This window comes from Periplaneta americana, chromosome 12, assembly GCF_040183065.1.
Source record: "Periplaneta americana isolate PAMFEO1 chromosome 12, P.americana_PAMFEO1_priV1, whole genome shotgun sequence".
Classification (NCBI taxonomy): domain Eukaryota; kingdom Metazoa; phylum Arthropoda; class Insecta; order Blattodea; family Blattidae; genus Periplaneta; species Periplaneta americana.
In genome coordinates, this window is record NC_091128.1 from 48,486,780 (window position 1) to 48,504,444 (window position 17,665).

Here is a 17,665-nt window from a genome sequence, read left to right on the forward strand (position 1 = left end):
TTGCATCTCACTTTTATTTACATCACCCATCCCTTTTTAAATATAAAACTGTACATGCGAGAAATATATACATAAAACGAATACAAGTAGGATACTTACACCGAAACCTCTAAAATATGTACAGAAGTAATATACAAGAATAACTCAAAAGACAAAAATAACCATGAAGTGATAACAGAAGAATAAAACTTAAATTTTCTGAGATACTTTGTAATTTTGTACAAGAGAAATATAAGCACTACAGTAAGCTATAAAACAACTGAAGTATATACACAAATTACAATGAATGTATAGCATATTATACTCACTCCTAGCAGTCCTGAAACGAGGCTGAGGATGTTGGAGCCTCCTCCACTTTCGCTGTCGTCGTCTCCACCCCCACCACCACTGCTTCCCTGTATAATACCAGCACCACATCTAAGCCCCACGAAAAACACTAATAGTAAATCTACTGTACAGTGCCTTGCTGTCTATTTTCGAAGTAATTCTTCTAAATGACCTTTTTGAAACGAGAAATGTACATGCGAGAAACTTATAAATGAAACAAGTACGAGTGGGGTATCTTACACCGAAATTTCTAAAATATGTACCTACAGAAGTAATATGCAAGAATAAGCAAAAAACAAAAAACAAAAACAAAATTAAACATGCAATGATAACAGAAGACATGAGGCGGTTCTTTCCAGAACTTGGCTTATTCACTATAAGTACTTTTTCAGGAAAGCAAAACAACACATAATTCCTGTAATCCTGAGTCAGACTTCCTGGATATTTTGCTAACAATTCAAACCAAGATCGAGACCATTACCAGGCAGGGAATTATAAATATTATCAACACAATCCTAGTTGTTTAACTTTTTATTTTGGTTAAAAACTATATTTGAGGCAACACAAGAGAAAATAGGTCGTATTAATTGGCTCTTCTTTTTTAGCTCTATGAATATTCCGTCTTGAAAATCACAACATGTGTAAGTCACATTATTTTATATAACTTTATTCGGAACACAAGAACAAAAATTAACACATTTTCACCTATAGTGTGGCTTCCAGACCACAATTTATCTTACGTGATTTTATTTGTCTCAAAACACTATGGAAAGAACATAAATTTGGAAAAAAAAATAGTGAGCTATGATAATACAGTACAAAATATAACATTTATTAATTATACAAACCCATAAAATAAAATAAATAATTTTGTGACAATACCATAGGAACATTCTAGAAACACAAGTTTCAGAAACAACAGAAACATATTATAAAATATGATTAATGAAGAGTTACAAACATGTAAGTGGAAATGGGTTATGTTATACCCAAATTATTTCCAATCCCCTACAAATTTGTTACGTTCATAATTTGAATTACACTTTTAAAATCTGATACCTCTTCTTCACATCCTTAAAAACTTCCTCTTCTTTAAGGGGAGAGGATGGTATTTTTTAAAACTTTTTTCCTATTTGGTGTGAAATATTAATTTTTTATATGTAGAGAGCTCATAGCTGTGGCAACTTAACCGAATAAAAATATTTTGAAAAAAAAAATATATATATATATATTTGGGGGCCCAAATTTGAAAAAATATATATATATATATACCCAATGCAGGATTGTACTAAAACCGATATATCTAAACCGTTTTTAAAGATAGATTCAAACAGTTTTTTGCAATGTATTTGCAAACGCATGTCCTACAAACTATCTGTAACAGAGTTTTGATACTAGTCCCTACGTTTGTAAAATAAACAATTAAATTTTAATAACGATTTTCTAATTTCCTTTCTTGAAAACAAACGGATGTATTTTTAAAATGAAATCAATTAACAAAATTCTGTTACAGAGAAAAGTTTCCTAATAGTCTAAAGAATGTGTGTTCTCAGTTTCATGCATGTATCTTTAATAGTTCAGAAATTATATCCACTTTTGTCTGGCAATGTAGCAAAAAAAATGAAGTTACTGGAAACTGATAAAAGCGGGCGAGTGATTTAAAAATCCGTAGCGCAGAAAGTTTAAAAATGACGTCTCAGCTTCCGATAAGGGCACAAATACCCACAAAATGTTATGCAATGCATTCCAAATATATCAAAGGGTATTTTAAAGAAAAAAAATTGTTTAAAAATTTAATTTACCGGAAACAAAAATAAAAGTGGGCGAGTGATTTAAAAATCCATAACGCAGGAAGTTTAAAAATGGCGATTCGACATCCTATAAGGGCAATAATACCCACAAAATGTTATGCTATGCATTCCACAGAGTATTTGAAAGAATTTTTTTTTTAATTTGCTCATTTTTCACCAAAAAAATACCATCCTCTCCCCTCAAGGTAATTTTTCACTTCTAGAGCTGAACGGTTGTGAACAATTTCTTATGAAAGATAAGCAACTCATTCTTTTCTCAGTGTAACCTAAAATCCTCTTCTAGCAAATTGTTGACATTTACATTCTTCACTTTGGCAGGGGTTAGGACTACTCCTGGCAATTCTACAGAAGGCATGTTCACGTCTCTCAGACGTTTTCCTTTTTTTCATCACCGATTTCCCCACACCGATGTCTGTAATACAGTGAGATTATCACCTAACTATCACACTTCCCTGTGCACCTATACTGATAAGGGATCGTTTCGCAGGAAGATTTCAAATGTCATAATGGAAATTTTTTCAGCATATCCTCAGCAGCAAATTTCTAATTATTTACTGAGCAATCCCTCCTTAAATTGAAGACTTTAGGATGTTTGAAAAATAATTCCTCATCCGCTGAATTGCTTCCTTATCTCCACGTTCTCATTCCCAGGAGTCTGTGTCGCTTTTCCGTACATCGAATTCCTTTACATTTAGCAGCAGGAATAATATTCTCTGACATCCTCTGAATATTAATAATGAACTGGAAGATATAGGTATTACCACACTCTAGTATATACAGTTATGAAGCTCAGTATGTAATAAAAATGCATCCATAGATAGTTGCTAACCACTAGGATCGCTACTATCGCCTCATTCGCTGCAAATGCGAAATAGTACCTGCAAAGTCTATTGTTCCTAGCAACCTCAACAACTCAAGCTTCGTGAGTGTATATACGAGACTGTGATATTACTGATTCAGTTACCTATTCACATCATATAAAAAGGCTTTGAAATAAGAATAATGACTGTGATGCACCGTAAACGTGGACAGACACAAACCGCGGGAAAAAATATGTCGTCATATCACGTGCCCAAAAGTCTGTTATTTATTGATTAATTATATTATGCGAGTTATCGAATGACAAGTACGATGGATGGATACGGCAAGTTAGGGAATAACACTATAAGGCTCATTCACAATGAAAATTAAACATAACGTAAGCGTTAACTTAAAAATGTAAACGTTACGGTAAAATCAAGAAGTCATACCATCATTCACGATGGGAACATAAACATAGCCGCAAAGATACTTGGTAACCATGGAAATATAACAACGATGCCATTTCCTCATATTCTGTCGTATACTTCAGCGCTCCACGATTGTGTTCTGTTTGCAAATCACGTAAGCATAAGCATGAAAGTTTGGAGTTCGCATACTTTCATGTTAATGTCTAACGGTAATGTTAATGTCAGTGTTTATGTGAATTATTGTGAGTGATCCTATTTGATAACCTGGCCCGCAAACTTCTGTCTTTATATTACGGTTATGTTTAATTTTCATTGTGAATGAATATTCGTTACAGATATCTATGGGGGGAAAAAAAGAAGTTTCAACACAATTGCTTACGATAGAATTATTACACGACTAACAAAGAAAGCCAGGGTACTACTAACTCACTTTTTTTTAATGGATAAGGCAAGTTTTGGAAGGAACCGCCTCAAATAAAAATTAAATTCTCTGAGATACCATGTAATTTCGTGCAAGAAAAAATGTAAACACTAAAGTAAGCTATAAAACAACTAAGTGTGTACACAAACTATAATGAATGTATAGCATATTATACTCACTCCTAGAAGTCCTGAAACGAGGCTGAGGATGTTGGAGCCTCCGCCACTTTCGCTGTCATCTCCACCCCCACCACCACTGCTTCCCTGTATAATACCAGCACCACAACTAAGTCCCACGAAACACTCAAATAGTAAATCTACTGTACAATGCCTTGCTGCCTATGTGGAAATAATTATTCTAAACGCTTGTTTCAATTCTCATTTCTTTAATAATGATTTTAGTTGATTCCATAATATTATAGGAGTACTTTATTGTAACAATATTTCAGATATCACTTTTTTGCAATCTTCTTTACAAACTTTATATAGCCAATTCCATTTTCTTGATTCTGTACTTTTGAAATTCCCGCTATTTTTGTGCATGTGGCGCTCCGCTGCTTGTTTTCAGAAGCTTTTTGACAAATTATACTTAATCTGCCGTATGAACTCCTCTCTTTATTACAGTCCTATTGGTTTGGACGTAGTCGTCCTAGTCCATCTGTATTGAAGACGAAATGCTAGCGCTAAGCTACAAACTCAGCTGCAATAATTATTAGTATCATCATTGTTTTTTTGTTATACATCTTGATTACACAACTTTTAACACTGTATCACTTCGGAATATGTATGATAAGAACATTCTTGTGTTAAATTTTAACGTACCTTGTTAACATGTTTTCGACCTATTTTGGGCCATCTTCAGAACTGGTCGTTGTTGGTCTTGGCGCCTCTTGTTTCCTGTTAGGGTGCGTTCGTAGTGTAGAGTCAAAGAGTGTATGTGTTTTGAAATTGAGTTGTATGTTGAGAATATCGTTGGGGTGTGTTTTCGTGTGTCTGTATATTTCATATTGTTCTAATGTGTTGAGTTTCTGGCCTTTTGGTTGGATGTGCAGTATTTCCATGTCTGTGTTGATGTGTCTGTAGGTGTAGTTGGCATTTGTGATGTGTTCTGCATATGTGGAGGTGTTTTGTAATTTTGTTATGGCTGTGATGTGTTCTTTGTAACGTGTTTGAAATGATCTGCGTGTCTGTCCTATGTAGAAGTTGTTGCAGGTGTTACATTTGAGTTTGTATACGGGTGTGTGGTTGTATTTGTTTGTTTGTGTGTTGAGATGTTTTTGTAGAGTGTTATTTTGTTCTGTATGCGATGTTGTAATTTACTTTCTTGAATGAGGTTGCAATTTCATGTGTGTTTTTGTTTTCGTATGTTAGTATGATGTATTTTTTGTGTTCTTGTGTTTGTGTTGTATTCTTCTGTTTTTTGTGGTTTTGTTTTGTCTTACGTATTATGTTGTCTATTATGTTGGGGTTGTATCCGTTTTCTTGTGCTATGTATTTGATTGTGTTTAGTTCTTCGTTGTAATCCTGTTGGTTAATTGGTATGTTGAGTAGTCTGTGTACCATTGTTCGGAATGCAGCTTGTTTGTGTTGTGTTGGATGGTTGGATGTGTTGTGTATGTGTGTTGTTGTTGGTTTTCTGTATACTTTGAATGTGTGTTTGTTGTCCACTTCTGTTATTGTGATGTCTAGAAAATTTATAGATTTGTTATTTTCAATTCAACCACCCCACACAACACAAACAATCTGCATTCCGAACAATGGTACACAGACTACTCATCATACCAATGAACCAACAGGATTACGACGAAGAACTAAACACAATCAGATACATAGCACAAGAAAACGGATACAACCCCAACATAATAGACAACATAATACGTAAGACAAAACAAAACCACAAAAAAACAGAAGAATACAACAAAAACACGAGAACACAAAAACTACATCATACTAACATACGAAAACAAAAACACACATGAAATTGCAACCTCATTCAAGAAAGTAAATTACAACATCGCATACAGAACAAATAACACTCTACAAAAACATCTCAACACATAAACAACACAAACAAACAAATACAACCACACACGCGTATACAAACTCAAATGTAACACCTGCAACAACTTCTACATAGGACAGACGCGCAGATCATTGCAAACACGTTACAAAGAACACATCACAGCCATAACAAAATTACAAAACACCTCCACATATGCAGAACACATCACAAATGCCAACTACACCTACAGACACATCAACACAGACATGGAAATACTGCACATCCAACCAAAAGGCCAGAAACTCAACACACTAGAACAATATGAAATATACAGACACACGAAAACACACACCATCGATATTCTCAACACACAACTCAATTTCAAAACATATACACTCTTTGACTCTACACTATGAACGCACCCTAACAGGAAACAAGAGGCGCCAAGACCAACAACGACCAGTTCTGAAGATGGCCCAAAATAGGTCGAAAACATGTTAACAAGGTACGTTAAAATTTAACACAAGAAAGTTCTTATCATACATATTCGGAAGTTATTTTGTTATTGTTGTTGAATCATTAAATAAATGTATTACTAATTTTTCGTAATGTGAAAGTATTACGACGACGGTAATCAAGTCTAACGACTCACTCAACGTAGCAGCGTTAATGGGAAGTTCATTGTATTTGCTTTTAATAACATAGGAAGCAAGACATCACAAAGTCGAATGCTCTAGCTAATGTGCACACTGTACAGAAACTAATTAAATACATATGTACAAACTATCCCTAGGCAGTTGGGTAACAAACTAAATAAAGACATACGTACAAACTATCCCTAGGCAGTTGGGTAACAAACTAATTATTAAATACATATGTACAAACTATCCCTAAGCAGTTGGGTAACAAAGCAATTAAATACATATTTACAAACTATCCCTAGGCAGTTGGGTAACAAACTAATTATTAAATACATACGTACAAACTATCCCTAGGCAGTTGGGTAACAAACTAATTATTAAATACATATGTACAAACTATCCCTAGGCAGTTGGATAACAAACTAATTATTAAATACATATGTACAAACTATCCCTAGGCAGTTGGGTAACAAACTCATTATTAAATACATACGTACAAACTATCCCTAGGCAGTTGGGTAACAAACTAATTATTAAATACATATGTACAAACTATCCTAGGCAGTTGGGTAACAAACTAATTAAATACATACGTACAAACTATCCCTAGGCAGTTGGGTAACAAACTAATTATTAAATACATATGTACAAACTATCCCTAGGCAGTTGGGTAACAAACTATTTAAATACATACGTACAAACTATCCCTAGGCAGTTGGGTAACAAACTAATTATCAAATACATATGTACAAACTATCCCTAGGCAGTTGGGTAACAAACTAATTATTAAATACATATGTACAAACTATCCCTAGGCAGTTGGGTAACAAACTAATTATTAAATACATATGTACAAACTATCCCTAGGCAGTTGGGTAACAAACTAATTATTAAATACATATGTACAAACTATCCCTAGGCAGTTGGGTAACAAACTAATTATTAAATACATATGTACAAACTATCCCTAGGCAGTTGGGTAACAAACTAATTATTAAATACATATGTACAAACTATCCCTAGGCAGTTGGGTAACAAACTAATTATTAAATACATATGTACAAACTATCCCTAGGCAGTTGGGTAACAAACTAATTAAATACATACGTACAAACTATCCCTAGGCAGTTGGGTAACAAACTAATTATTAAATACATATGTACAAACTATCCCTAGGCAGTTGGGTAACAAACTAATTATTAAATACATATGTACAAACTATCCCTAGGCAGTTGGGTAACAAACTAATTATTAAATACATATGTACAAACTATCCCTAGGCAGTTGAGTAACAAACTAACTATTAAATACATATGTACAAACTATCCCTAGGCAGTTGGGTAACAAACTATTTAAATACATACGTACAAACTATCCCTAGGCAGTTGGGTAACAAACTAATTAAACACATATGTACAAACTGTCCCTAGGCAGTTGGGTAACAAACTAATTAAATACAAACTTACACTGTATATTGTTCTATTTACAAAACAGCTCTTCGTATATTCATTTAAATATGCAAGTAAAATAAGATTTTGAATCTGTAACAACTGTTTTTATTTAAATGACCAGCAAGTAATTATAATTCACACGAAATATATCCCTTCTTCCTTCCAAGAATAAATTTTCTCGTCACAGTAACCAGGATTCGATTCCCAGAATCTTCTGAGAGATATTGTAGAAGAAGTGGCTGCAGGGCGAGTTTGCTCCAAGTATTGATGCTTCCCTTCTGTTTTCATTCATTATTTCTCCATTATCGTTAGTGAAAGTTCAGTTCTGTATAGCTTAAGTGAGACGTTAAATAAAAAATGATTGTAATTTTAAAATTGATAAAAGCAATACGATTGCAGAATCAAGTTTATAGCATTTACAGTTATGAATAATTAAGAAGGAATATTTGATTTGTATTCCCACAGCCACTAAATGCACTTCAGACAACTTCACACCAGAAGTGTATAAAACAGCTAAACATTGAGTTTTAAAGCTAGAAACGTTTATCTCCTGAATAAATATTTCTGTTTTAATAATCTGACTTTACATAATTGAAGCATCACTTCCAAAATTATAACATAATCTGCTTGGAGATCTGAAGGTGTGTGCTCCAGGCAATATACTCACTCCGAAAAGCGAGCCCAAGACGCCGGATAGTAGGCTGAGGATATTGGAACCTCCTCCATCTCCGCCCTCGCTGTTTGCGTTACCACCACTGCTCCCCTAAATAATACCATCACCACAACTAAGTCTACAACACCCTTCTAACTCTAATGTACATCTACTGACACAAAACATACAGTACAGCACAGTATTGAAAGATTGCACGTATAGTTTCAGATCTTCGGAAAGCAACTATTGCAGCACTCTGTAGGTGTTTCACATAAATGAATTTTGCCGTTTGCTGTGGATCAGTGATACTCTTTGTGATACAGATTCAATTTCCGGCCAGCAAAGTAAGTCTTAGAGATTATTTACTAGCCACCGGCGTAGAGCAAGTGGTAGACATGTTTGCCTGTTGATCCGGAGTTCCGCTCGGGCATGAGTTCGATTCCCGCTTAGGCTGATTATCCGGTTGGGTTTTTTCCGAGATTTCCCCCAACTGTAAGGCGAATATCAGGTAATTACAAGGATAATTCTCGGTCTCATCTCGCAAAATAACATTTCATTATCACTCATTTCGTCGATGCTAAAAGCTTACTACACCTTTCCAGTTGTATTTCAGAAAATATCAATTTAATTTCAGATAGTATCAATTGTATTTCAGATTAGTTAATTCTATTTAAGATAGTATTAATTGTATTTCATAAAACATCAATTGTATTTCAGATTAGTCAGTTTAATTTCGGAGAGTATCATTTGTATTTCAGATTAGTCAATTCAATTTCAAATAGTATCAATTGTATTTCCGAAAACATTAATTGTATTTCAGATTTGTCAAATTAATTTCAGATAGTATAATTTTTATTTCAGAGTAGTCAATTCAATTTCAGATAGTATCAATTGTATTTCAGATAGTATCATTTGTATTTCAGATTAGTCAATTCAATTTCAGATAGTATCAATTGTATTTCAGAAAACATCAATAGTAATTCAGATTTCTCAATTTAATTTCAGATAGTATAATTTCTATTTCAGATTAGTTAATTCAATTTCAGATTGTATCAATTGTATTTCAGATTAGTCAATTCAATTTCAGATATTATCAATTGTATTTCAAATAGTATAATTTGTATTTCAGATTAGTCAAATCAATTTCAGATAGTATCAATTGTATTTCAGAAAACATAAATAGTATTTCAGATTTGTCAATTTAATTTCAGACAGTATAATTTGTATTTCAGACTAGTCAATTCAATTTCAGATATTATCAATTGTATTTCAGATAGTATCATTTGTATTTCAGATTAGTCAATTCAATTTCAGATAGTATCAATTGTATTTCAGGAAACATCAATAGTATTTCAGATTAGTCAATTCAATTTCAGATATTACCAATTGTATTTCAGATAGTATCATTTGTATTTCAGATTAGTCAATTCAATTTCAGATAGTATCAATTGTATTTCAGAAAACATAAACAGTATTTCAGATTTGTCACTTTAATTTCAGATAGTATCAATTATATTTCAGAAAACATAAATAGTATTTCAGATTTGTCAATTTAATTTCAGATAGTATCGTTTGTATTTCAGATTAGTCAATTCAATTTGAGATAGTATCAATTGTATTTCAGAAAACATCAATAGTATTTCCGATTTCTCAATTTAATTTCAGATAGTATCATTTCTATTTCATATTAGTCAATTCAATTTCAGATACTATCAATTGTATTTCAGAAAACATCAATGGTATTTCAGATTTCTCAATTTAATTTCAGATAGTATCATTTCTATTTCAGATTAGTCAATTCAATTTCAGATACTATCAATAGTATTTCAGAAAACATCAATAGTATTTCAGATTTCTCAATTTAATTTCAGATAGTATCATTTCTATTTCAGATTAGTTAATTCAATTTCAGATACTATCAATTGTATTTCAGAAAACATCAATAGTATTTCAGATTTCTCAATTTAATTTCCGATGGTATCATTTCTATTTCAGATTAGTCAATTCAATTTCAGATACTATCAATAGTATTTCAGAAAACATAAATAGTATTTCAGATTTCTCAATTTAATTTCCGATGGTATCATTTCTATTTCAGATTAGTCAATTCAATTTCAGATACTATCAATAGTATTTCAGAAAACATAAATAGTATTTCAGATTTGTCACTTTAATTTCAGATAGTATCAATTATATTTCAGAAAACATAAATAGTATTTCAGATTTGTCAATTTAATTTCAGATAGTATCATTTGTATTTCAGATTAGTCAATTCAATTTGAGATAGTATCAATTGTATTTCAGAAAACATCAATAGTATTTCCGATTTCTCAATTTAATTTCAGATAGTATCATTTCTATTTCATATTAGTCAATTCAATTTCAGATACTATCAATTGTATTTCAGAAAACATCAATGGTATTTCAGATTTCTCAATTTAATTTCAGATAGTATCATTTCTATTTCAGATTAGTCAATTCAATTTCAGATACTATCAATAGTATTTCAGAAAACATCAATAGTATTTGAGATTTCTCAATTTAATTTCAGATAGTATCATTTCTATTTCAGATTAGTTAATTCAATTTCAGATACTATCAATTGTATTTCAGAAAACATCAATAGTATTTCAGATTTCTCAATTTAATTTCCGATAGTATCATTTCTATTTCAGATTAGTCAATTCAATTTCAGATACTATCAATAGTATTTCAGAAAACATCAATAGTATTTCAGATTTCTCAATTTAATTTCAGATAGTATCATTTATAGGGATATAGACGTCACCAATTACTCTGTACTAACGTAATTTCACCACATTTTCAGAATATATTGATTGTATTATAAATTTCTATATGTTTCGTGTAATGCGACAGTAAAGTGCAATTTCATTTGCTTCTTTATCATCACATCATCCTAATCACATTCGTCGCCTCCAATTTCGTCTTCGTGTTGAAGTTGTCTTCAAGTTATCACTAATTCAGTCATAATTTGCATTGTTAGAGATCAATGCTGCCGCACTCCGATTATCGATTATATACTGAAACCAGCTGAAAGCGGTTAGTCTGGTCACGCTAATGGTACTGTGAAAGACCACGAATAACGCAAGATCATCTAGAGGAATATTAACAATCGCCAATTCTCTCCTTGCTGACTGACCGGAAATTGAACCCACGTTAACTGACACTGATATACAAAGCAGAATGGAAGACATTATAATTTATGCAAACCCACAAACAAGGTACTTGGCTGTTCCGAAGATGACTACGTGAAAGCAGAACATGTATAGCTACAACACAATTCTAATAATTGACACAAACAAGAGGAAATCTTAAATGAAGTTTGTGCTGAATATATACAGTGCAGGCATGACAGTGAAAAGGAAATAGATATACAATATTTACATAGTAGTAATGTTTCGTCACTCTTGACCTCCAGTAACATTTTACAAAAATTAAGAGCTCGCCTACTTTCTTGTTTACAGTGTCTATATTTTTGCCAAGAAAATTTCATATAATAAAAGGATATTATATGTCGATGGAAAGATTGTTGGTTGTGATAGAGATTATTATGCAGAATACAATCGTTAATCGAAAGGTACAGGGACTTGTAGAATCTATTGACTATAAACATATTTGTAAAGGTCAAAAACTACTGGATTAAGACTTTGTAGGCCTATACAGGTTGTCCCATTTATCTTGTGCACCTATTATAACTTTTTTGTTTGGACAGGTATTGGGATTTTTGTTTCTGAGAGTTATGTTAGAACGAGGGGCTAAGATGAGTGTGGAAATTTGGTGCATGTAACTACACTATGGTACAAGATACACGTGACGTCATCAATTTTTCAAATAGTACTACCTACTTTAATCATGTTACATTGATTACACACATTTAGACGACTTCAAAAATGTATCACAATGTCACCTTCCCAATCTATAACAACAACAAAATGCAAAATGAATGCCATCAGAATGTGCCGTTTGTTGTGGTGCCCCATTCATCTTGTGCATTAACTTACACAAAACAAAAGACGACTGACGTCCGTACACGTCGTGTGTTGTGTGTTTGTTGTCTTAACATAAAAAAATCACAACTGTCGACGCCACAATCCACGTACAGTGGCCTACACGTTCTCCGGACCTGTCGCCACTCGACTTCTTCCTGTGGGAACTGTAAAGGACAGTGTCTACCAGAACATCCTGACAACACCAGACGACATGCAGCAACGCATTCGACAGGCTTGTGTGTCCATTCAGCCAGCAACATGCCGGGCAGTCATAAGGTTTTTCGGGGAACGCCTTCGAATGTGCATTAATGTGAATGGTCACCATTTGGAACATCTTCTATGACTCTCAAAGCATAACATTACCACATTGGAAGCACGTTTTTGTTTCGTTTTGTTGTTATTGATTGGAAGGTGACATTGTGATACATTTTTGAACTCGTCTTAATGTGTGTAATCAATTGTATTTTATTGTATTTATTAACATTACATGGTATTCATACATTACTTTGCAGCTAGAATATGGAACAAGTCAAAAAACTTAATACTATTATAAAGTCTTAATTTACAGGCACAGTCTAGATGAAATATATATAGACGAGATTTACAATATAGTCTACTAGTACAACACAGAGTTTTAGTATCAATTTCATGAAGCGTTATTGAATGTCATGAATTCACCTACAGAATAGAAGGCATGAGAAATTAGGTACTTCTTTAATTTGGCCCTAAATAATTTTATGTTTTGAGTTTCATTTTTTGTATCGATAGGGGGGATATTAAACATTTTTACTGCCATATAACGCACTTATTTTTTTATAGTATTTTAGACTTACCGATGGAGTATGAAAGTCATTTTTTGACGTGTATTTATGCTATGAACTATTGAATTTGTTACAAAGTTTTCACGATTACATACGAGGAAGATTATTAATGAAAATATATACAGACAAGCCATGGACATTATTTGCAGTTTTTTTTAAATAGTCCTACACGATTCCCTAGATTTGGCACCTACTATTATTTTAATTACTCTTTTTTGTAATAGGAATATACTGTTACTATCTGTGGAATTTCCCCATGTAACATGATTAAAGTATGTAGTGCTATTTGAAAAATTGATGACGTCACGTGTATCTTGTACTTATGTAGTTACATGCACCAAATCTCCACGCTCATGTTAGCCCTTCGTTCTAACATAACACTCAAAACAAAAATTACAATACCTATCCAAACAAAAAAAGTTATAAGAGGTGCACAAGATAAATGGGACACTCTGTATTATTAAAGAAAATAATTTGTATGTTGTCTTAATATTTTTAACATAATAGCCTGCTTATGTCATACCGCTTATGTAGCATTTTTGCGTACATCAGTAGACCCGTGGACTGTTGTAGTGATTCTCTTTCTATTGTCATATGTTATAGGGTCTATATACATTCATTTTAGATCTCAGTTTTTTTTTAACGATTATGATAATGGTGATAAAGGCGGTGATGAATCATAGGAGGAAATTTTCCAATCCTACATTTACTTTTGTGACTGAGGGGAACCATGAAAACCCCCAGTCAGACTGGCCACGAGGTTTGAACCCGAGGTCTCTCGAATGAGAGTCTAGTGCGTTACTATTCCTTCCTATTTGAGATTTTGCAAAATTCAACTTTAAAATAGAAATTCTTCAATTATTGTAACTTATTAAGGCTGATTTTAATCGAATCGTGAATTTGACTTTTTCCACAAAAGTAGGCTGACCAGATTTTTTATGGTCCAACAGGGGACATCGGCATTTTCAAGAAAAACCATAAACACTTATCTAGTCACTATCCGTTGAAATATTGCAGAAATTACATGTAACAGTAGGTACAATGATAGAACTTTGCACAATAAATTTGTAGAGTATCTTAACTTTCTGGAATTAAATGAATAAACACACATAACTTCTATACATAATTATGGCCACTAAGATTTCAGTTTCAGTAATGATGCATGTATCGAAGTCTTTCACATGATATTGTACGCACTGAATTCTAACACACACACATTTTACAAGTACTGATCTGAAGAATGTATCTTTTTAAAGATCTGTTTATTCCCATACAGCTTCACACTAACTTCTTCACATGAGAAATAAAAGTTTGTTTTCACTTGTAACATTTTCAATCTTGACTTGTCATCAGTCCAGATTGAGTTCATTGTGGAGAAGAGTCTTTCAACTGATGAATTACTGACTGAAAGACACATGATTAATGACACTATTTTGAGAAGATTTTCAAATGCAATAGATTTTTTTAATGTTGAAAAACATTACACCAATTTTCACCTGTTGGTTTGTCACAAAACTTTTCATTTTTTGAACTACTTAAGAAATGGAGGCTGCAGCAATTCTAACACTTCCGCGCCACGCGAATGAAGACAAAGATCGTATCGTATGTTCTTCTTAAAGAGTTGCAGAATATCTTATACTGTGCTCGCTGGTTTTTTTGTTTCATACTGAGAACCGTTCAGAAATCTGCATGAATCACAGCAGTTTCATCACGATAATTAAATATTCATGTGTAAAATGTCATTGAAACAAAATCAAAATTTCTGGGGACAAAATTCATTTCCGAGGACAAAAAGGGGACATTTGCTCCCCGGGGACAGCAACTCAAAACTGGGGACTGTCCCCGAAAATCGGGGACTTCTGGTCAGCCTACACAAAAGAAACTATTCTCATGGCGATTGCTATTCTTTGTGGAATGCCACGTGATGTATCTTCCGTTTGGAATACTGACGACCATAGTAGAATGTATTTGGGTCATTTGCAAAATTTGTATAACAAATGGACGATTGAGAACGTCAAAATTAAAAGTATTATTTAGTGCATATTCTGCATGTATTAATATAGTGCAATGTCCCTGCCTTAGTAATCAGCCACTGTACACTCACCTTGCTTTATAGCATTCTCTACAAGTTTCAGTGAATCTTTGATGGTCGGCTAAATGTCAGGTTTGTTACAAGACAGTGAATCTTTTATAGAAATGGGATTTCTTTATTTTCTATATCAGATATTCTTCAAACAGTGTAAGATAGGTCCTAGAATAGTAACAGAACTAACTTCAGATCAAAAATGAACAAATATTTTAAATATCTTAATATCAGATCTGTTACCTAATATAAAGATAATAACTTCTTGAGTAACTAATAGAAAAGCATTCTTTCAGTAACAATTATCTTAGTAGATTGCCCTTAAGGCGAAGATATTTGAGCCTCAGTTTCTTTAATGATAGATAATTAGAAAAAAAATAAGGCATTGTTTTATATAATGTAACAGACATGACATGAAGTAACAGATCTGACTGGTAACAGACATGACAAAACAAACATAAGCATGTGCTAACCTAAAATGTGTTTCCTTAAAAATCTTCAAAATAGCAACTCAACTTCTGTTCACGTTTACTATTATGTGCTCTTGATCTTGACTTTATGTGTTGTTATTTGTGGAAAACACAACACAAACAGATCTGATAGAGTAAAAATGCACGCTTAGACTAAAACACAAAGCAAGAGTTTGACATATAAACTCGCCAAATCAAAATGGGTGAACATAGCAATACAATCAAAATGGGTCTTTGTGCATCATCCTGGCTTGTGCTGACATCTGTGGGATTTCTTTATCAACTGTGTATCCATAGGAACAGAATGGTGTAACAGACCTGACTGATTTACTGGACTAGAGACAATGATATTTAAGGAAATATAAACTCAGACATAAGTGAAGAAGTTTTGATAATATCAAATGTTTCTTTAATATTTTTCTCAATTGCATTATAAAACAAACGTTTATCTGGACATAATCATGCTCCATTTTAAATACTTAACTAGTATGGACACGGCATTTTAGCTGTTACTATGAGAATTTTATTTTATTCTCGTGAAATCTTTCACATGAAGGAAATAATTCTTGTGACGTTTACTACATTAGTATTGAAACTACTCACTGTTAAGAATTTATAACTCTATCGTTATAAATGAAATAATAGGAAGGGTATGAATTGATGGACGTCATTGTTATACAAATTCTGAAAATGACCCATTATCATCGAAGCTTAGTTATTACTACAAGTTTTTTCGTCTGGGTAAGTTTATTAAACTGTAACTGAACATTAATTTTAAAAAATCCTGAGTTATTTATGTTGAAGGTAAAGGGCTCAGGTGTATATTCGATGTATTATTTGTAGTAATATTCTTTTCAAAAAATTATAATATCGAAAAATCGTCATTCATAGAAATTCGCTTCTTCATCATTTACGACATTGACATTAGTATGTTTCACTCACCCCGCTGCTGCTACCCAGCACGCTGCTTAGCAACTCGACGGCCCTCTTATCGCGGCGCACCAAGTCCTGCAGCTCCAGCAGGTCCTCCGCCTGCTTGGCCTTGTCACCGCGGTGAGCCGTCAGCTTCTTCACGGCCGTGGCCAGTATCTCGTCCTCCAGCTTCTGTTCCAGGCGCACGGCCTCCGCAGCCGCCCCAGCCCTGGCTGCGCGCACCATGTCGTTCTCCAGTTGCTGCAACAGAACACTCTCTTCACATGTCTGTCCTGTTCTTCTTACCTAAGATTACTGTCTCACAATGGTATCTCCTATGAAATATTGTAACGGAGCTGTTCAACGAGAGCTAACCAATTTGACAGATGAGCAGAAGAAAAACAAAACGAAATTTTATATGACAAAAGCAATATTAATTAATGTCTCGTGACCAGAATATTGTACGAAATGGAACTATAAAAATGGGAGATTTATCTTTCGAAGAGGTGAAAAATTCAAATATCTTGGAGCAACAGTAACAAATATAAATGACACTCGGGAGGAAATTAAACGCAGAATAAATATGGGAAATGCCTGTTATTATTCGGTTGAGAAGCTTTTGCCATCTAGTCTTCTGTCAAAAAATCTGAAAGTTAGAATTTATAAAAAGTTATATTACCGGTTGTTCTGTATGGTTGTGAAACTTGGACTCTCACTTTGAGAGAGGAACAGAGATTAAGGGTGTTTGAGAATAAGGTTCTTAGGAAAATATTTGGGGCTAAGAGGGATGAAGTTGCAGGAGAATGGAGAAAGTTACACAACGGAGAGCTGCACGC

General features: G+C 33.3%; 1 protein-coding gene across 1 annotated transcript in view; it reads right to left on the reverse strand.

The window, feature by feature from the left end:
* LOC138709957 (uncharacterized PE-PGRS family protein PE_PGRS46-like) overlaps positions 1-17,665 on the reverse strand; it is a 166,054-nt gene that overhangs the window by 107,641 nt on the left and 40,748 nt on the right. Inside the window, exons 3-5 of the mRNA XM_069840640.1 lie at positions 16,860-17,090; positions 3,968-4,051; positions 309-395 (exon numbers count right to left, since the gene is read on the reverse strand). Of these exons, the coding sequence (XP_069696741.1) occupies positions 309-395; positions 3,968-4,051; positions 16,860-17,090 (402 nt within the window). The remainder of the gene's footprint in view (positions 1-308; positions 396-3,967; positions 4,052-16,859; positions 17,091-17,665) is intronic.